The sequence below is a fragment of the Epinephelus moara genome, chromosome 6 (assembly GCF_006386435.1).
Source record: "Epinephelus moara isolate mb chromosome 6, YSFRI_EMoa_1.0, whole genome shotgun sequence".
In the NCBI taxonomy this organism is placed as follows: Eukaryota; Metazoa; Chordata; class Actinopteri; order Perciformes; family Serranidae; genus Epinephelus; species Epinephelus moara.
The window spans coordinates 16699305-16721107 of NC_065511.1; the positions used below are offsets into that span (position 1 = coordinate 16699305).

At 44.3% G+C, this 21803-nt stretch overlaps 1 protein-coding gene across 3 annotated transcripts in view; it reads left to right on the forward strand.

The window, feature by feature from the left end:
- The window catches only part of LOC126392524 (RNA-binding motif, single-stranded-interacting protein 3-like), a 152803-nt gene that overhangs the window by 90023 nt on the left and 40977 nt on the right, over nt 1-21803 (forward strand). For all 3 annotated transcript variants that reach the window (XM_050047955.1, XM_050047957.1, XM_050047956.1), the window contains exons 5-6: nt 9315-9472; nt 17282-17361. In XM_050047955.1, the coding sequence (XP_049903912.1) occupies nt 9315-9472; nt 17282-17361 (238 nt within the window). The remainder of the gene's footprint in view (nt 1-9314; nt 9473-17281; nt 17362-21803) is intronic.

Consider the following 21803-nt stretch of genomic DNA (forward strand, 5'->3'; position numbering starts at 1 on the left):
AGAAGAGAAGAGAGAGAAAAGAAAAAGAGCTGAGAGAGGGAATGTGTGTGTACTGTTCACACTGAGTATGTTTTTAAAGCATTATGCCTGTTATTTGTAGTCATCTGTGTGTGTAATCCTTGTACATGGGTTTTATGTGTTGCAGCAGTGCCTTGGCATGGTTAGTTGCCGTGGGTCTCAACAGTCTAATCTAAATAACTCTTTTTCTGCCTATGTCCATAAGCATGTGTTTTATATTTCATAGCATAGCTCTTAAAAAATGTATTTTTCTCAATTGGCTTCCCTCAGTGGCCGCTCAGACATTTTCCCATTTGGCCAAAATTGTAATTTTAAACCCAAAATGGATCAAAAGCCTGTTTCTGGTGGGTCCCCACAAGATAAGACACATCATATTTTTTCAATGAGTCTAAATGCCACATTTGGGTTTTTGGCTGAAAACAGTCTGGGACCAAGCCATCAAGAAGTTACAACAACCACATAACCACAGGAAATGACACCACTTCTACTCAGCTCTCAGGAATCAGGCCCACACTCATAAGTTGTGTTTGAGTGGTCGCTCTGAAGAATAAACAGCTACATCAACATGAAAAAAAAAAAAAAAAAACACTGCGCGACAGATGTAACATTACAATCACGCCCGGATGTTGTTTAGTCTATCTAGGCATCTATCCATCTAGTATCTTTTCCTTCAAATCACACCCAAGGGCAATTGACACTGATCAACCCTGATCTGCATTCAGCCCAGGAAGTGTTTATTTAATCCACCCAGGGCTTTTTCTGTCTCTCTATATGTCCACCTCCAGCCTTTCTCCCTCCCTCCAGCTTTCTCTCCATCTCTCTCTTTCTCCTCTATCTCTGTCTGACCCTCCCTGATGGTTTCAGTGTCTCAGGTTTGGGTGATTGATTCTAGCTCTGGACGGCTGGCAGACAAGCAGCCTGCACACTGGTGTGCAGCAGGGACTGCACTCTGCTCTGACTCTGTGATGAATTACTGGCCTTTTAATACACACAGTAGAGACTGTCTGAGTGGGAAAAAAAGAGAAAGATGGTCTGAGAAGGGAAGAAGCCATGCTACAATTGCAATGATAAAGAGAGGACAGTGGAGAGCATGCGAAAGCAAAAAAAAAAAAAAAGAAATAAAAGATTGAGGTTGGAGAAGCAAACATGCAAATAAGTGGGTGAAATGAGTAATAACTGCACATGTGACTAGAGAATATGAGAGCTGTGTGTGTGTAGTCCCCATTATCTAGAAAGGCCTCTCTTATTGCTTTAAATGAGTCATGCAGAGTGTGAAGACGCAGGCAGTGTTGGGAGCCAGAGGGAGGAAAAACGTTCTGCCCGTCATGAAATTGAATTAAACATTGAAACATAGTCAGTCTCTCACTTAGTCAAGTGTGATGCCGTTTCTTTGAATAGTCAGGGTTTCTTTGCCACTTCACAGCCACTAGAGAGCCACAGAGTGGAAAACAGCTTTTCAGCTTCTGAATATTTTTATAAGTATGCCATCACTTGAAAAGCCTCTAACCCCAGTTCTGGTGATGCTTGAGCACGAGCTTCATCCTTAAAAAGTTAGCGAAGGTAAATGACCTTTGTGGCCAATTAACCACAGCAAAAAACTGGTGTAAAAATTTCAAAGTGCATGGATAAGTCTTCTTTTTTTACTGCTTGAAAAATTGTTATTTCTTGGAAGATGAAGGGATGTGACAACAGCGATAAAGTCCATGCCCTTTTTGTATTAATGCGTATTAAAGCCGATTCTCTGGAGACATTTAACACACAAACACATAGAAGAAATAACCAGCTGTGGCTCCTCATTTGATGAATAGTGCAGGCGGTACATCCGCAAGCTGTGGGATCTCTTAACTTGCAAAAACACGGCATTGCAGTGGCCTTTAGGTGGCTGAAACACGCAGCAACACATCCGAAATTCTGATCATGGTTAGATATTTCCATGTTCTGTAATACATGTAGATAAATAAAACCCAGCAAGAAATGTAAAGCTGTGTAACAGACAAATTAACAAAAGCTGAGATTTTTAACATGTGGGTGATGTGTTAAGACCTGTATAACTGAAAGGACATACATTATATGCAAAGCTGACTAATTTAACACCAGCTTCCATTAACAAATTTTTACCCTGGTGGGCAATAAAGATATATCCTAGAACGTCTCACATAGACATGTCTAATTCCTAAAACACAGAGCAAACACACGCACACACACATTAGAGGCAGCAGCCGAATTCCATGCCCACAGAAACACAGTATGAACTGACCAGAGACTAAATGATGAGGTAATCAGTATCCAGTGTTGATTTCACTGAGCCTCCAGTCACCATGAAGATGGAGAAAAGTGTATATCTCCATGGCTAATGAAACCCTGGGGATTTCAGGGTTTAGGGTTCATAAAGTATTTATGGTATGTTCATTAAGTATTGATTAAGCCGTTAGAGAGCGTTTAGACACCCAGACAATCATTATGAAAGATTAGAACTTGGCATGAGGAAGAGGAAGATGGAGGAAGGCAGAAATGCGGAGGGAGAAAGAGGGTGCGGTGAGGAATGGGAGGAAATGAAGGAGACTAGAGATGAGGATGGTGTGAAGAGGGAAATGAGAGATACAGAGGAGGGAAAAGAGCAAGGAGGCAAGAGGGAAAGGAAATGAAAATTTTGCTCTTTAAATATTAATTAAGCATTCAGATAGCATTTTAGACAGCAAGGCTACCATTATAGGAGATTAGGTTTTAATCTGAGGGAGAGGAGGGGCGAATAGCAAGTAGGGAATAGAGGAAAGGACAGGAGGAGGAGGGGGAGCATGAGAAAGGAGGAAGTTAAGGATAGAGAGGAGGTGGGCTGAAGGTAGGCACATGAGAAGGAAGAATAGATGGATTAAAAGAGGAAATGAGCAAGATTACATGTAAAACAAGCTTGAAAGGTAAGAGGAAGGAGCCAACACGTAATGAATAGAAAGTCTCTTTTCTCTAATCATATACTGCTTCTCTATGGAAGTGCTCTGCTAGTTGTTTTCAAAGCATTTCTTTGGCTTATGTCTTCACTTAATTTGTCCTCCTCTTTCCATCCATCCATTTTCAATACTCGCTCATTCCTGTTCAGGGTTGTTTTGGAAGGCAGTGATGTGTCATTTCTGATGTGAAGTGTTGCTATTTAAGATGCAAGCGGGACTGCAAAGAAATGTGACATTAAAGTACCGTCTCACCTCACATCCATCCATCTTGCATACAGACCCAGCCGGTGTTTTTCCACAGGTATTTAACCGTTGCTTTTGCCCTCTCTTTACCCTCTAGCTCTTCAGCAGGTGTTGTTGCATTGCAGGGTAACCAGGAAGTAGCATGATAAGAGGTGCAGACCTGCTATAATGATGCAGCAATGAGGTTTAATGGGGCTGAAAACACAGGCTGACTGGCTGGCAGGCAGGCTACACAGTCAGGGAGAGGCACAGTTGGTGTGAAGCTGTTTCCAGCTCATGACAGATGTTACAGGGAGAGAGAGAGGGAGAGAGAGACAAAGAGACGGAGAGACAAAGAGACGGAGGGAGAGAGGGGACAGAGTGAGAGGGAGAGAGGTGAGTCATTTGCAACATGCAGAGTGAGAGATCACTGAGAAGTAACTTTGTGCAAACGGCAACTTTGAGCAAAGTCAAGCAGAGTTCATTCACATGTGGGTGCTCCAAAGCACTTTAGTTCATATCCCTGAAGTACTTGTGCAAATAAATGTTTTCACAGCCAGCTGTGCCGAGAGATGGTGTAGTGAAGTGTGGTGTGATTTCAATAACACACCCCTGTTGATTTTGTACCCATCTCACTCTTGATTTCCCCGGATTGAGACAATATAAATGATACAAAGGAAGCGATGGATTTTCAGGCAGGCACAGACATGCACATAATCAGCGACTGGAGGAGCCGAGGAGAGGTTAAGGCTTCCCTCTTGTTCGCGTCAAATCTGCATTCATTCCCCCTTGTTCCAGTAACCGCGCACTGTACGGAAAATGTGTGCAGAAACAAAACAGCTGACCCACTTTTTGCTGGAATCGGGGAAAACCGCTGTGAGATTGTGTTTAAGACACATTGTCTTTGCATGAAATTAGCTTGCAACCACATTGACCGCAGGGATAGGAAATCTTCTGTTTTACCATTTAATCTTTTTTATGGCTTGCAAACAGGGAGAACAGGATTCTGTCAGTGTTGCCTCCACGGACAGCCAGAGGAAATTGTGCTACACACAGAGTAACTGTCGACTGGAAATTGAAACCCTTTGTGTCTCGATGAGCAAGTTGTTGTTGATAATGACAGAGTCCACAGCCACAGTGTGAGTTTGAAGCGCACAGCTGAGCATAGCCTCAGGTGTGCTCTGGAGCTAATTTGTTTGAATGACAGAAACTCAGAGACTTGTAACTTTAAATAGTGTGACATGCAGCGATAGGTGTGTTTGAGTTTCTCCAGTGATTTCTCCACTGAATTCCTGTACCTTGGATGTGCAATGGTACCTTTATGAGCTTTAGCCTTATTAGCTCAAGACAGTGTTTCACTGCTGAATCTTCTCCTGGGTATTCATATTTTTTAGAGCCTTAAAAGTTCTCCTTTGTATCGTACAGCCCTCTCACAGCAACTGAGTATGTAAATTTACTTGTTTTCAACCCAGGCCTTATTAAGCCATTGTTTCACATTATTTTCTATTGTGCATAACACAGTCTCATTGAATCTAACCCCTGCGCTGCAGTTTCTTGCTGGGTATGAGCAAGGTCCCATGAGGCAGTTGTTCAGGCCTTCGCAAACCAGAATATATCTTGATTTCATAAACAGAGAGCTCACAGTGTAGTCAGATACAAACTGAGAAGGTCACACACCACAATTAAATTGTTTGATAAGTAAAGTTAGCAAAATAAAACTAACTGTAACCCTGAGTGAAAGAATAGTTTACAATTTTTATTAGTAGAGCATGTAGACATGTTTGATTACATTATGTATCCAAATGTTTGAAGGCTTTAATAATTGCCTCATTGGAATGTGCTTAGGCCTTGTGAGAAATAATTAAAGGATAAGTTCATGATTTTTTAAGTCTGTTTTCAACCAATACTAGGTGCACGGAGTCCAGTTTGTTTGATTAGCGTGAATACTGTGTGCTAGACCCTGGCACGGTTTGTCGATCCACTTGAAAAGGTGGTCTTGAGCATGTGTAATGCGTTCTTGGTATGGTTCGCATCAGGTGTGAAAACCAGCTGTCTCAAAAGACAGAGGTGGACTGCTATTTAACATGTGAAGCAGTCCCCAGAAGAGTTTCAAAGGCATTTCTAAGTGCCGCCGGTCCTCTCCAAAATCTGCATATTCACTAAGCACATACTGATTTCATCCTTTGAACTGCACAGCTATAGGTGAAAAAGTAGGAAGCAGGCGAGAGGGTCGTTCTTGACATTGTCTCTAATATATAAACCAAAGTAGGCGTAACGCAAAGGTTGACTCCATTGTATGGGCATGGGATCCTGCGATTGGCACTCTTTTCTACACTGCAGCCACAACAAAAACAAATGTCTCGTAGATGGTGATGTAAATGTAATCTGGTAAGGAACAATATTACTAGTGTGTGTGTGTGTGTGTGTGTGTGTTTGGATAATCATCCTGTTGTGTATGGATGCAAGTCATTACCATAAAGATTGGAAATATATCAACAACTGAACACCAAGTTTTGGCATTTAATCACTCCTGCATACTTGATGTTCAAATTTAAATACCACAGAATTTATTTCACTGAAATGTTTTACTTTGAAAACCATCTCCCTGAATTATCACTTTGTGAAATTCTTAATAGTCACTTTCAACTCATGCATTTCCAAAAACTTTATAACCAGCATGTGTTTATTTCAGGGTTCTGAAAGACAAATAGAGACCTCAGGACAACAGCGAACAATATGGAGGCTGGCTGCAAGCCAAGTTTGACAAACTTTTTCTCGCCTCGGACCATCTCTGAAATAATGAATTTCAATGTAACACGCGACATGCTGCCAAAAATATAGTTATGCAAGGGTTGTTTAAGTTAACAATGTCTCAGTGCTCAACTCCAACCCACATCTTGCCGGTCTGCTTTTTGTCTGCCTCTTTGCCTCTGCTCTGTTGTCTCATTTTATAGGAAAGTGTGCAAGTACATATCACTCACACATGGAGTATCTTCTTTTTGTTTCTTTTGTGGCACGCCACAACACTTCATACAGTGAATGCTCCCCTTGAATCGACCGAGTGTTAAAACACAGAACAGTAAGAGCTTGAACCTGTATCGATGGATGACAGCTGGGGAGGGTCCGGTGGTGTAGAGGTAGTTGAGGAGGCAGGTGTAGTACTAGGTAGATGGGTAGGTTTGACATATGGAATTCTATAATTTATTATGTTGATCTGTTCTGTCCATATAACATCTGTTGCACGTCTGTCTGTCCTGGGAAAGGGATTCCTCCTCAGTTTCTCTTCCTGAGGTTTCTTCTATTTTTTTCCTGGCTAAAGGGTTTTTGGGGGAAGTTTTTCCATATCTGCTTTGAGGATCCAGGGACAGAGGGATGTCATATGTTATATAGCCCTCTGAGGCAAATAGTGATTTGTGATACTGGGCTTTATAAATAAAAGTGCTCTAGTCATTCCCCCAGTTCATATTGGACATGAAGATCCCTTCTGAAAAGGCTTCCAATGTAAGTGATGGGAGACAAAGTCACATTCGTAGTTCTGTGCAAAAATGGCAGGCTGTTGTTTTAAGACAGGCCTAAAAAATTGTGAACCTGCCCTTTGATAAAAGCAACATATTTATGTGGTCTGTGTTGAGAAGCAGTGGAACTTTATTTTACCCAGGTCTGTGTGGAAGGTCTTGATGATCTCAGTGATGTAACTCTTAAAGGAAGATGAGTCTAAGATCAATGACAGGTTCCACAGCTGTTACATATAACTCTACGCCTTTGATGTCCCTGCTTGCATAAATGTGCGCGCACACACAAGCATGCACACAAATGTAAAAGATTACATTCAAAGCCTGCTGCCCTGTGTGGGAAGACAACTGTGCCACTCTGTGTATTGGACACTCTGCCAAAGGAAAATCCCTGCTGACAAACAGAGATATTCAGACACAGAAAGAAAGGTAAAACACTTCAGACTTCTTCACTGGAGCTGTTCTCCTTATTCTGAGTCACTGATTACATAGATGGCTTTGGTCACAGTCGGCCAGACTTGGAACTCCCACTCATGAAATCAAACAGCTCTGGCGCATGCAAAGGAAAAGCCTCCATGGATAAAAGAAATATTTATGCTCAAAATGAGCCACATAGGACAACTTTTTGTCACAGAGTATTCACCCAACAGCACACATATATTGTTGTTTGACATAGCACTAAAAAAAGCTAAACATTGTGGAGTCTTACCATGTAATTTGAAGCATACAGCGTAGCAAACACTATACATACTTTAGTATTTGTTTCATTTTCCATGACAACAGTGGAATCAAATGCACAAACAGTGTCCATTTCCAGCACAACACAGGATCCAGTGTCACTGTGTAACTTGTTAGGGTCTAGTCAAGTCAGTTTTATTTATATAGCCCAATATTACGAATCACACTTTCGCCTCAGGGGGCTTTACAATCTGTACGGTATATGACACCGTCTGTCACCATCACCAGGCAAGAAAAACTGCCCCCCTCAGGAAACTTCAGGAAGAGAAACAGGGGAGAGATTCCTCTCACAGTATGCACAGATGTGCAGTAGATGTTGTGTGTAGAGATCATACCAACATAAAATTACAATTTAAACAATCCATATCATAAAATGATACATAGACTGTGAACATATATGGATCTAGGATGATGTGAAGCAGCTTCCAGGTGTTGCCAAACAGCTGGAGCCTGAGCCACATTTCTCCATCGTGTAACCTGGAAAGAAGACACAAACACAAGAAGCAAAACTGAAGCACCTCATTCACATAGATAGGAGAATGACAGAAAAGAGACAAGAGGAGAGGCTACTTGTGTTTCTGCTGCTTGAGTTTGCACATGAAATGAGAGGAATATAAAATATGTGAGACACTACTGTTCAATATGAAGAGCTATCTGATATAATGTATCAGAGACTTTACAGGCACTTCTCGGGCACTTATTGTAATAGAGCTGGACTCCTTCAAGAGGTCTTGTATTGGACATGCATGTAGACTACCATCAAGATTTGCAATGATGTGAATGAATACATAGGCATCATTATGAATCATTGCATCTCATGGACAATGAAACAGAAGCTTTCACAGTTTTGTGAAATTATGAAATAATGTCTGGAAATCACATATTTAGGATTTATAGAACATAAGTATATCACGCCCCCTTTTCTCTCTCTGTCACTCTTCCTTTCTGGCTGTCTCAGTAGCAAAATGGAGCACCCTCCATCAAACCCTCTCCTGCATCCATCCCTCTTTAATTTGCCAGCACTCCAGCTCCACACGCTCATGCACACACAGGCTTTTGGTCTCCTGCGGAGGATCATTTCAATGGAGTGCTGCTAAACAGAACAAAAATAATTGAAGTATACCAGTCTAACTAACTGAGAGGCACATTAGAAGGAAGTTCCCTCATTCCCTTGAAAAAAAATTAATGCAACTCAGTTAACATCTATGAATCCTGAGGGGGTTTCCTTATTGCTTCAGGGGTTCTGAGTGTGAAGCCGGTGTGCTGCCTTTTCAGTGAAATGTTTATTCCTCTTTAGAGGAGAGTTTGCCACTTGAGTTAAATTCACAGATTTTTTTTTCTTTTGCAATTGGATATTCAGTCATAAATATGGAAATAAAGAACCTGAATGCTACTACCTTAACCTTTAATACATTTACTGCTGCAAAACTAGCTTTTAGTGGAAGGTTATAGTCCACTCTTTTATGTCTCTTACTCCAGTTTGAGCATTTTACACACTTAAAAGGAAAATAACTGTTTTGCTTAGCACAAGGGCAATCTCTTGTCTGGATTTATTATGCTGAACTGAGGAGAAATCCAACATCTGTGCTGGTTATCACAGTTCATATCTACATGTATGAACTACTGATCTCGCAGAGAGTAGTTTTGTTAAGCTTGATTATTAAGAAAAATACCATAAAGGGTTATATTATGAGACCCAATACCAATGATTACTTTCAAGGTTACACCAAGGCTTTTTCAATCGGTGTTCAAGCCTCTAAGATTAGACTGAAATATGCAATTTCTCTCTTCTTTCTGACACTGAAACGTATGCCTGTGCAAGGTCAAATGAAGTGATGGTAACTATTTCCACATTTTTTGTCACTGTCTCTTCCAACAGCAACAGGAGCAGGACCCCACCAACCTCTACATCTCGAACCTCCCGCTGTCCATGGATGAGCAGGAGCTGGAGAACATGCTGAAGCCCTTCGGTCACGTCATTTCTACGCGGATACTGAGGGATGCCAATGGCCTGAGCAGAGGAGTCGGCTTTGCTAGGTGTGCACAGAGAAAGACATACATGCACACAAACTGTCACTTAGCATTATATGTGGGGAGGGCTGACCAGTTAATTGAACTTAAATCAATATTGCGATGTAATAGGACACAACTTTAAAATCCCAAAAGCAGCAATGTTTTTTAATGCTACACAAGCTAATCAACCAGAGGGTTGGAAACACTTGACCCTGCGGGCTTCAAGCGCACACATACTGCCTTACGCTCCATGTGACATATGCAAGAAAAGAGTAAATAAAGAAAACACCTTGTAAAATGCTACATGCAAGACTTGATGCTCACACTACTACTTTGTGAAACGGCCAAGGCTGAGTTTAAGTACAATTAACATGTTTCCTTATTACATTGTAGGAGTAGTATAATGTGTGGGTAACAAGTGTGTAGTTGAGCAAGAGACTATCACAGCTGTCATAGGGCGAGAGGCAGGGTACATCCTGGACAGGTTGCCAGACAACCACACGGCTGACACATACAGACAGAAAACATTCATGCTTACATTCACACCTACGAGCAATTTAAAGTCACTAATTAACCTGCATGTCTTTGGACTGTGGGAGGAAGCTGGAGGACCCAGAGAAAACCATGTTTCTGATAGGGTTAGGGCACGGAGAGAACCTGGAACTTTCTTTTGTGAGGTGACAGTGCTAACCACTGCACCGCCATGCTGCCCCTTTTTAAATTCTTTAAGAGCTTCATGTTGTTATGCTGTCATAGTAAGTGTTTCAGGAAATTTCCCAGCTAGCCACTAAGGTCTTTAGACATTGATAATTGGTTGAATTTGCGTGATGTCAGGTGACCAAAATTGATTGTCAGGACAACGTCTAATGCTAACATCCATGTGATATAGAATACTGATGACAGATGATGCTGATTTTTTTTTTTGGTTTTAAGTTGTGTTATTAAGTAACTTCTGCAAAACATTATCATGTTAATGTTCACACAACGTGAAATTCTAACATCATTAGACATTTACAATATTGCCAACCCGTTTTTCATCTCAATCAAAATGTAACATATGTCTGACAAAAGAGTCTTACTGACGTCATATCGACGTCAAGTGCCAGCTGTGTTGCTCTGTTGTAACAGTGGAAAGAGTCTTAGTACCACTACCTAGAACAACAATGTTTTTGACGTATTTCCAGCCACTAAATGTAAACGTTTCCATTTTCCAAGCTAGCTTGCTGCTTTGTGGATTAGGAATCGAAAAGGAAATTTGATTGATTGTTTGATTTCAGATCAGTAGGGGGTGAGAACAAAAGTGAGGTTGTAATGAGTTATTTGTTCTATTTCATTCTTCCTGACCGCCAGAGATGGTATGAAATACCTGGATAAGCATCGCGCGCATGCGCAGATCGAGACATAATACCAACAAAGTCATGTGACCTGGGTGACGCAAGCAACCTGATAAAGGGGGCAGGCACCCAGCAATCGTCTCCTTTTCATCTTCTCACCTTAGTGCACAGGTTGTGTTTGTATTAGCTTGCCGTCTACGCCAGTAGCCTCGAAACCACATCTTACCGGTTGGAGCTACAAATTCGTCCTCCAGAGGCTGCGTAGCCGGCGCTCATCCCCGCCGTGCGTATCCGACCACAGCTCGGACTGCGACAGGTAAGTAGCTTGATTTTCATTGCCGGCGGGCGTGCTTCATCCCCGCTAAGTGTCTCCGCTCAGCCGGGTTGATTACTGCATTTGCTAGCCAGAGCTTTCCTGTTACTGACTGTCCTCGTGAGGTGCTTTCGCCTTTCTGACGGCTGTTTCGGGGGTTAGCAACACTACTTACGGTACTGTAAAAAGAAAATAAGAGGTTTGTTGACCACGGTCAAACTGGTTTGTAGGCTTGAGTGTTTTTTCGCTCTGTTGCTACATCATTAGCTTATTTGTAGCCGAGTGTTTCTCGCTCTGTTGCTACATCTCCAGCTTTACGGCACTACAGGTGCTGGGTTGACGGAATTCATAGCTGAGTGTTTCCTCGCTCTGCTGCAACGTCGCTGGTGCTTTTGCTGTGACACGGTGCTGGGTATCTCCTGCATGGCTCTTCTCATCCCAGAGGATGGCCATGACAGATGCCCTTCGTGCCTTGGCATTGAACACCTCAGGCAGGCGCTGACTGAAAATGCTTGCATTAATTGCACCTGCATGCCATTAGCAGAGAGGACTGCGAGGTTGGTCAAATTTGATAGTAGCTTTGCTGAAGCTGGGTTACCCCCTTCCGGGACACCTGCATACAGCCCTCCTCCCGGCCCCAAGCGCCGAGGACACACACTGGATGATGCCTCCTTCGCTAAGAAGAGACAGAGGGGTGTTGAACCTTTGGCCCTTAAAGTGGACACTTTGGCCTCTGAGTTTGCCCAGATTAAGGCCCTCCTTCTTAATCTGCAGCCTGGTGGTCCCTCAGCTACTGCTGGCTCTGCTGCTTCAGAGCCACCGCTCGGAAAACCACCACAGAGCTACGATGAGAGTGATAGCCTAGCTTCTTCGCCCCAGGTTGCTAGCCAGCAAGACGAGGACACACTATCTATTGCAGCCTCTGGGAATCTCTTTACTGATGATGAAGCAAGGGGACAGGAGGTACTGGAGGGGGGGTCCCCTCTTCCCTCGGTGACAGACTCTCATGGGTCGGGCGCAGACTCGTTGAGGGATGCTGAGGCCAGTCTTTCTACAGTTAAACAGGCCATCCAATTGGCCATCTCACGGCTCGGGTTGGATGCCGCCCCTGTAGAGGCTGCTCCCTCTAATGCCTTTTTCAAACATGCCCCTCAACCATCTTCCTTCAAGGTTCCACCCTCTGAGCCATACGTCAATGAAATGCCCCTCAACCATCTTCCTTCAAGGTTCCACCCTCTGAGCCATACGTCAATGAACTTCAGAGGTATTGGCCGGATCCCAAGGCTTTCCTTCACCTACCGAGTGACTGCAGGGCTTTGGCTGCCATGAGGGCCTCGTTCCAGCAGGGCCGTTTCCATAGGGCCCCTCAGCAGCCTGCCTTTCAGACGCCTAAGGATAGGGCACCCAGATATGGACCACCTGCCGACCGACACCCTAAGCCGCCCAAAGGTCGCGGGAGTCGGACCTGACTACCTAGACCCGGGTGCCAGCCGTTTCTCCCCACAACACCTAAGCCGGTGGGAGGCCCTGACTTCAGACCCTGACTTCAGACCCTTGGGTGTTGTTAACTCTTTCCAAGGGATACAGTATTCAGTTCAGGCATCGACCCCCCAAGTTCAACGGGGTCAAAATGACTGTTGTCAAGGACCCCCTAAGGTCTCTGGCTCTGAAGCGGGAGATTTCAGTGCTTCTGGAGAAAGGCGCCATCAAGTGTGTAAAAAGTTCGGATCGAACAAGAGGGTTCTATTTGACTTATTTTCTTGTTCCGAAGAAGGACGGCGGCTTTCGCCCCATCCTCGATTTCAGGCAGTTAAACCAGTTCATAAAGGTTCTTCGTTTTCATATGCTTCGCACAGCAGATGTTCTTCAGGTGGTCTCAGAGGGAGACTGGTTCACAAGCGTCGATCTGAAGGATGCTTATTTTCATGTGCCAGTAGCACCCCACCACAGGCAGTTCCTTCGTTTTGCCTTCAAGGGACAAGCATACCAGTTCCGTGTTCTCCCCTTCGGGCTCTCACTCGTCCCTCGGATCTTTACCAGATGCATTGCGGCAGCACTTTCGCCTCTGCAAAGCAAGGGCATTCGCATTCTCCTTTACTTGGACGACTGGCTCATATGCTCCGCGACCCGCGAGCAGGCCATCCGCGACACGACGTGTCTTTTGACCCATGTGACCCAGTTGGGTCTTACTGTGAATTTCGCAAAGAGCTGTTTAAAGCCCAGTCAACGAATCGTGTTCATCGGGGTCGTCCTCGACTCAGTAATGATGAGGGCCTCTCCCTCCCCACAGAGGGTGGACGACATCCTCAACCTTGTCTCACGTGTTCGGAGAGGTACAAGGTTGACATATGGTCTATTTCTCCAGCTACTGGGGAAATTGACAGCCACATCGGCGGTCATCCCTCTGGGACTCCTCTCACTGCATCCCTTGCAGGTGTGGGTCAATGGTTTGGGCCTCGACCCCAAGAGGCACCAAGGCAGGATGGTGATGGTCTCAGGCAAGTGCCTCCGGTCTCTCAAACCCTGGAGAAGCAGGGCCTATCTCTCCGGCTGTGTTCCCTTGGGTTCTTTTCCTTCCCGTCGGGAGGTAGTGGTAACAGACGCCTCCCCCTTGGGCTGGGGCGCTGTTTGGAACCACAGGACAGTCAGGGGAACCTGGAGTCCTCAGCAGAGGCTCCAGCACATAAATGTGTTGGAGCTGCGTGCGGTACACTTAGCCCTCAGGCACTTCCTTCCCTTTTTGGAAGGGAGGCATGTACTTGTTCGGTCAGACAACACTTCGACAGTTTATCATGTGAACCACCAGGGGGGAACCAGGTCCAGTCATTCTCTGCGGGAGGCTCAGAGGCTCCTTCAGTGGGCCTCACCTCGCCTTGCAAGTCTCAGGGCAATGCATCTGCCAGGTGTGCAGAACACAGCTGCAGACATGCTTTCACGCCAAAGGCCCCCTACGGGGGAGTGGAGGCTGAATCCCACAGTGGTTCAGATGGTATGGGAGAGGTTCGGCAGAGCAGATGTCGACCTATTTGCCTCAGAGACGTCCACACACTGCCCGCTGTGGTTTTCCCTCTCAGAACCGACCAGCCCATTGGGGCAGGATGCTCTGGCACACTCCTGGCCGGACCGCCTCCTGTATGCCTTTCCTCCAATCCCACTACTCATGTTGACACTTCACAGCATAGACAGGTGCAATCACACAGTGCTGCTGGTGGCTCCCTACTGGCCCGGGAGGATATGGTTTCCTCTTATCCGTTGGCTTCTCAACGGAGTGCCTTGGCCTCTCCCACTGAGGCAGGATCTCCTGTCACAGTTGGGGGGGAGCATTTGGCATCCTCACCCGGAGCGCCTCCAGCTGCATGTCTGGCCCCTGAAGGGCCGGACTCGTTACTGAATTTTTGTGATCAGGCTGTTGTCCAGACCATAATTGGTGTGGCAGTCAGAATGTGGACCCAGAGCATTGCTCTGTACCTGTACTCCTCAAATACCTGCAGACATTGCTGGATAAAGGGCTCTCTGCCTCTACTATAAAGGTGTATGTTGCTGCTATCTCTGCTCGACATGCCTTTGTGGATGGTCGATCTGTGGGGTCACATGCTCTGGTGGGCAGGTTTCTTAAAGGTGCTCTCTGATTGCGGCCTCCACATGCTGTTCGGGTACCTTCATGGGATTTGCCTGTCGTCCTGGAAGCCTTGTGTTCTCCTCCATTTGAGCCCCTGGAACACGCTGACCTCAGGTGGCTGTCTTGCAAGACTGCCTTTCTTCTTGCTGTTACATCTGCAAAGCGGGTTGGTGAGCTTCATGCCCTGTCCGTCGCCAGTGACTGTTTGCGGTGGAATTCTGATGGATTGGGGGTCACTATGTGGCCCAACCCCTCTTTCCTCCCTAAGAGGCTATCTGCTTTTCATGTTAACCAGCCTATCAGTTTGGCGGCTTTTGCCCCAGAGTCGGGGGTGGAGGAGCTACCTCCTAATGCCACCTTTCTTTGTCCTGTTCGTGCTCTGAAACAGTACATAGAGGTTTCTGCTGGTTTTCCTAAGTCTGATGCTCTGTTTGTCTGTCATGGAGGGCATAGGAAGGGCTGTGCCTTGTCTAAACAGAGGATCTAGCATTGGGTTGTTGATACCATATCTCATGCATACAGGCTCAGGGGCTTTCAGATCCCCCCAGTGAAATGTCATTCGACCAGGAGCGTCTCCACGTCGTGGGCTGCTTTGAAGGGCGTTCTGCTGAATGACATCTGTGCTGCAGCTGCGTGGGCTTCCTCCTGTACCTTTGCCCGCTTCTACAGAGTTAATGTGGCCGTTCCCCATCCTGTGGCAACAGCTGTCTTGTCTGTTCCTTCGGTCTGCAACTGAATCTCGGTGAGTGCGGATTCCTCATGACTTTGTTAGTATAGGTCATCCAGGTATTTCATACTATCTCTGGCGGTCAGGAAGAATGAAATAGAATGAGAGTTACAGATGTAACTAAGGTTCTATGAATTCTGGATGACCGCCAGAGTTCATTGTCACTCGGAATCTTGACGAGAAGATTCTGTAGGAGCTGATTGCTGGGTGCCTGCCCCCTTTATCAGGTTACTTGCGTCACCCAGGTCACATGACTTTGTTGGTATTATGTCTCGATCTGCGCATGCGCGTGATGCTTATCCAGGTATTTCATGCCGTCTCTGGCGGTCATCCAGAATTCATAGAACCTTAGTTACATCTGTAACTCTCGTTTTGGGGATAGTCACAATATCATTACTGAAATTTTATTAGTAACTTGTTACACTAGTCATTACTGGGTAATTGGCCATAGGTATTATTATTATTGTAATATGTTTAATAACTGCTTATTAGCTACTAGTAACGCATTACTGCCACCACTGGTTAGCACCAAAATGAACATTGACGCCCCAACCATGGCCTGGAAGCTAAAGCAGTAATGCTTAACAACTTGTTTGCAACAAGGCTTGGAGTTATTTTACTATTTCAGAGTGATAGAGCTATACTCTGTGTGCACTTTATTGTGTGAGATTTGTTACAATACAGTTGCCAACAACAATAATGATAAAAATAAGGAAGAAAATAACAATCTTAAAAACAATTGCATACTAATTTGTAATCACAATATTGGTCTAAAAAATATATTATTTTCCCATATCATTCAGCCCTGCTTGTGGCTCTCCAAAAATGTGTCCTCAGTGTGCAAAACAGTTATTAGTTCAGTGTGTGTGAAAGTGTTGTTAAATTTTCCCCTGTCAGTTATGATTTTCAGTTGCTGCTGAAAAAACTAATTGTACCATGCCAATTGTCAATCACATCCAAATCTATTAAAATGCAGGCTTTTGCTGGACAAACTATAATTACTTATCAGGCACAACATAATTCATACTTACCACACTATCACAAGAGGCAACATTACCCCGAGTTGACTCCCTGCCATTTACAACCAAAGGACTTCTAGCTCTAATGATACAACTGCACATTCCTGTACCCTTGGCCCCTTCACCCTGCTGTGTGTGCGTGCGTGTGTGTGTGTGTGTGTGTGTGTGTGTGTGTCTGTGTCTGTGTCTGTGTCTGTGTGTGTGTGTGTGTGGTCTTCTCAGTTACACCGTGAAGTGTGCCAGTGATTAGAATGCAGTTGGGGCTTCATTCAGGGTCACTGGCTATGTGTAGTAACCCTAAGACACACACACAGAGACATGCATGCTCACATACCACACGCACACAGTCTCTCTCTCCCTCTCTCCTGTCACCATTTTTCTCTCCCACACACACACACATTCACACACTGGCTTTTGCTTGCCAAGCAGGCAATTAGTCATTGAGCTGTGATTGGGTGAGCGGAGCTGAATGGGGGCAGACAAAGAGGACATGACACACAACAGATCAGACTGAATGGAGCTTTTAAACCCGGACAAAGGAGAGGAAACCCCATAGAAAACACGCAAACACACAAGCGCACACACATGCACAGGCCTACCTCAGGCGTTTTACTCAAGCACACGTAGACAAGCAAGCAAAATAGGCAGGCAATTATGTACTTACTGTATCGCGGGACACATTTACACGCACACACATTCATCCATATAAAGTACATTCACACTTCTTTAAGAACCACAGTACATTTCTTGAATATTGAACAGTCACATAAGGAGCTGATTGTCCTCAAGTAGCACCTCTGTCTTTCTCTCCCCTCTGTCAGGATGGAGTCGACAGAGAAGTGCGACGTGGTGATTCAAAATTTCAACGGGAAATTCTTGAAAACCCCTCCAGGCATGACAGGTAGGTGTCGATCACCCAGACAATTGTGTTGCACCTGGCAAAGCTTGGGTTTTTTCTTTAGCGAGAGTGAGGTGTTTCTCTATAGGTCAGGGTCCTCATATAGATGCAGCACCATGTGGCATCATCCACTCAATCTTCCTACACACACCAAGGTTGCTGCACTCAAAGGTCGGATTATTTTAACTCAGTTGCCGCCAGCCTTTAAAATCACCTCCAATAAGTCCAGACCTTTGTATGTGTTGATAAAAATGTAATGGAAGTCATCTTCTGCGTCTTATTTTAAGAACACAGCAATCTTGTCATGTTTCACCTGTGCACACAGTGATGTTGCTATGTGCACATCATGATAAGGTGGACAGTCTGCAGGAACGAGGCTGGGTATTGTGTGAAAATCTTTAACGCCAGTGCAAACATTACCTGGTATTGCTACCAAAATTATACACACCTCCAGCACCTTTGTTTGATGAATCTAAAGGAATTCATTTGAATACTCCTGTAACTGTCGCAACTATCCCTTTGTTTTCATGAATGAATCACATGTTTTATCAGTTACAGTCACGCAAGGGACATCTCCGCCTTTTGGTGTTACAACATCTGTCTGTGTAGAAGCACTGTCAGTGCGACTGATAATATATCAGCATCATCTCTGCTGCTCTCTCTCCCTCTCTGTCCTCTGCTCCCCAGACCACCTTGAGTTGATTCAGTAGGAAGATCTGAGTGATTAATTGACTATTGACTGTGCAGGACACAGATTGAGACACACACACATGCATGAGGGGAAGAGACGAGGGGGAAGGAGGGGTTGTAGGGAGAGAGAGACAAAGGGAGGAAGAAAGGATGGGAGAAGAGGAGGAGGAGATGCAATGAGGATGAGATTAAGGATGTCATTGGGATTAGAAAAAAAAGACAATGGGGGTTGTGTGGGTGTGAGAGAGAATGACATATAGAGAGCCAAGTGGGGTGACTAAACATGAGTGAGATAACAGAGCGGGGACAAGGTGGTAGAAAAGAGAAAGCTGAGGTGGGGAGAAACAAACTGAAAGTGACACAGAATGAGAGAGAAGAGATGGAGATACAGTACGATCAAATATAGATAGAGAGATGGGAGCTGCGCCACACTGAAGAAAATGGAAATCAAGGACAGACACAGAGAGCTGTGCCCCATGCCCTGGCAGTATGATTTGTGAGGTACAGCATGGTGGGCGGCTCAGTTTCTCACCCGGACACACACGCACACACACACTGCTGTACTTCTATATACTGTGAGGTATGGCTGTGTAATTTTCTAGCAAGTGAATGATGTATCTTTCCATTCGTAGCTGCTGCTTTCTTCAGCCTGTGTGGGTGTCAGTGTGTGTGAGAACAGAATCTTAACAACTCCTGCAAGCAAAAACCACAACTATCAGGACAGGAAACAGTCATGAGTTTCATGGTAGTGCTCAGGTTGACAAGTTTGATTCCATGACATATCTGAAAAGGAAATTTTGTGGTGCAGATTGTTACATATTGTCAATGAACTCAGGTTATTGTCTCAGCTGATTTGATCAAAATTTCTTAAAGCTTGGTTAGGCACTTTAATGTTGGTTTTACTGCTCTGTTTTCAGGTTTAAGAAAATCTAGGCTGTGACGGGAGACTTTGGCCAATCACAGGTCATTTTTGAGAGACGGCGTTCCTATTGGTTGTTCTACAAATGTAGACACAGCCAAGTGTTTTAGGGATGGCTGCTAGCCTTAGCCTTCTGCTAACTGGAGCCAAGGACTTACAGCTGTGGCTTCATGTTCACGTTTACTCGGCCTAGCTAATCTTAAAATAGTTTTCATATTAACAGGGAATCAAGTGACTTTGTGTGATGTTATAGAGGTCACTCATGGTGATGAACCCACAGAAAATGATCACCCAACTCTGCAGATAACCCCAGCTCTAAGGACCTTACAGTACCATTCAGCTCAAGGTTTTGGTTTGGTGCCTGTAGAGGGCAGCTGTTTTCAGTGAAAAAGCTCTAAAAAGCCCCTGCATGCTATCATCCCAGCACCAAACAGCAGACAGAGAAAGTAAGTGTCTACCTAACTAAAAAGTCAGATATTTTCCTCAGCAGCTGTTGGAGATCAAAAGGGATCTAAAAGAAAACTGACTATTGGACTAACATTAATCAGGTGGACAGTAGTCTCACCACCAGACAATCAGAGATCTCCGGCTTCTGATAGTCTGGGGACACTTCTTTCTAAAGTGTGTTTAACACACTGGCGAAAACGGCCGGCAACAAAGCAACGCCTCTTGCATTTTTGAAAAGGACACGCCTTCTCGGAAACGTGCGCTCCCCCTTTTCTCGTCTGCAAGGAAACAAACACAGAGCTTGAAAATGGATGCCGAGAGATTTAACTCCGTTTTATCAAACGTGTTCTCATCCGTAAACAACAAGGCGATTCCCTCTATAGTCCGGCCGGACGGATGAGTCATGGCCTTGTAAAAGATTATGTTTGTTTCTTTTAGTTGGTGAGAATGTGTCGCCGCAAACGCGACAAACATCCACTAACTTTGACGGCGTTTTCTGCGAGCGCAGCTGACCCATTTTGTACCGCTACACGTGTTTCTAGTGGGACTATGTTTACGAGCACAAGAGTTCAGCGAGCCACCGAAGGACCGCCCTGCAGATTTACTATTGGTTCTGCAACGTAGGGAGTTTTTTTAAACTCTGAAATTGTATCCGCCCATCTAAACACAAAATCAGGGAGAAAGTCATCAGTCTTTAGTTAAGCAAAGCGTCTAAAGACTGACTTGTGAGTCTAGGTGGACAGAGGCAGGACTTCAAATGAAAGCCAGTGTACAGTTTCTGCTAGATGTATAAGTGAGCAAACATGTTCATCATAACAACTTTTAGAAGGCGACAGTATGCCATTGTTGTATTCCCATCTTGTTGTGCTGCCCCCAAGTGGCCAAAAAGATTTTAAAAAAACACAAAAAAAAACAAGTTTAAGTTTTAAGGGGAACACCAGCTAAACTAAGAATTCCAATATGATTTTTCATGACCCAGGAAAGTTCAATCAATATTTGTGAACATCAGCTACTGTCTTTTAAAGCCAGAAACCAGAGAAGTCTCAAACTTGTGATGTCACCAAGTGTAAAGTCCGAAGCTGCTACATGAGCAATTAATGGGAGGCTTATTTTGTGGACCCACAAAATGTTTGTTAACTTTTTTAAATACCCAGACGAGCTTTATTTATTGTAATATCCTCAGTTCTGAAACAGAGATTGTACAGATATACTCAGAACACTCCCTCTGTCTATACCCACGAAGTCGCTGACCTCTATATTAAAAGAGACGCACTGCTTGTCTTTGCCAGAGGTGTCCATTTTATGCTTTGTGTGTGTGTGTGTGTGTGTGTGTGTGTGTGTGTGTGTGTGTGTGTGTGTGTGTGTGTAAGTGAGTGTATTAATGCACATGGTCCAGTTAAATTGCTCCGAGCTCACAAACCAGTGAAATTGGGAGAAATTGACCAACCAGATCCATAGTGTCCTGATCCACAAAACACATACACACAAATACACATTGTTTTTACCTATCTAATACAGAGAGAGACTGTGTGTCTCTAAAGCCAGGTTCTGTTGATTTATGTCACTGATTTTCTGTGTCACTGACAGTCTGTGGCATTTCCAAGGCTGTTGCTGTGACAGTATGACGGACCTTTGTGCTTTATTTTGTTGGAAGTGTACTTATTACCTACACTTGACTTTAAAAAAACACCATAAAATCACTGTTATCAAAGGTTAAAGCTGTTATTCTGATACAGTGTTACGTGTTACTGTATGTGTGCATATTATTGAGTGAAGTGTTCCTGTATGTCCGTCTGATTAATGCCACAGTCTGTCCATCCAGGCTGATGTATTGACAGGCAACAGTAATATTTTACTCTCTAGCCGCAAGATTAATGCCAACATTGATCACATGACCAGAGCTTCCATCAGCCCTCATTAACAGGAAGTCCATTGATCCTCAGCTGTCTGACTTCTACGGGTGGTTCCCATCATAGAGATAGAGTGTCTTGATTGGGCGCAGACTTGAATATCTCTGCTCTGTACCTTTTATATGATACAGAATGTGCTGGATTTTAGTCAGACAAATGTATATCGCCTTCATTATTAGGTTACTTATGAATACAGGACGTAAAAAATAGGTTGGTACTGCAGCTTTTGTTCTTCCCCATGAATAAAATGTGTTGGAAACATTTTTACTGCTCCTAATGTCTCATGACATGAAATGAGCAGAGCCGTCCTGCAAATTCGACATTTCAATCTGATGTTTGAATCGAGTAGTCAGTCTGTGTATTTACTATACGTTGTAATTCTGTCTTCTCTGTGCTCGTCATTCAATAATGTTCTGCCCCCATACTGTGAGGGCGAGAGTGAGCACCCTCCCTATCCAGCCATAAAGAGCACACGTCTT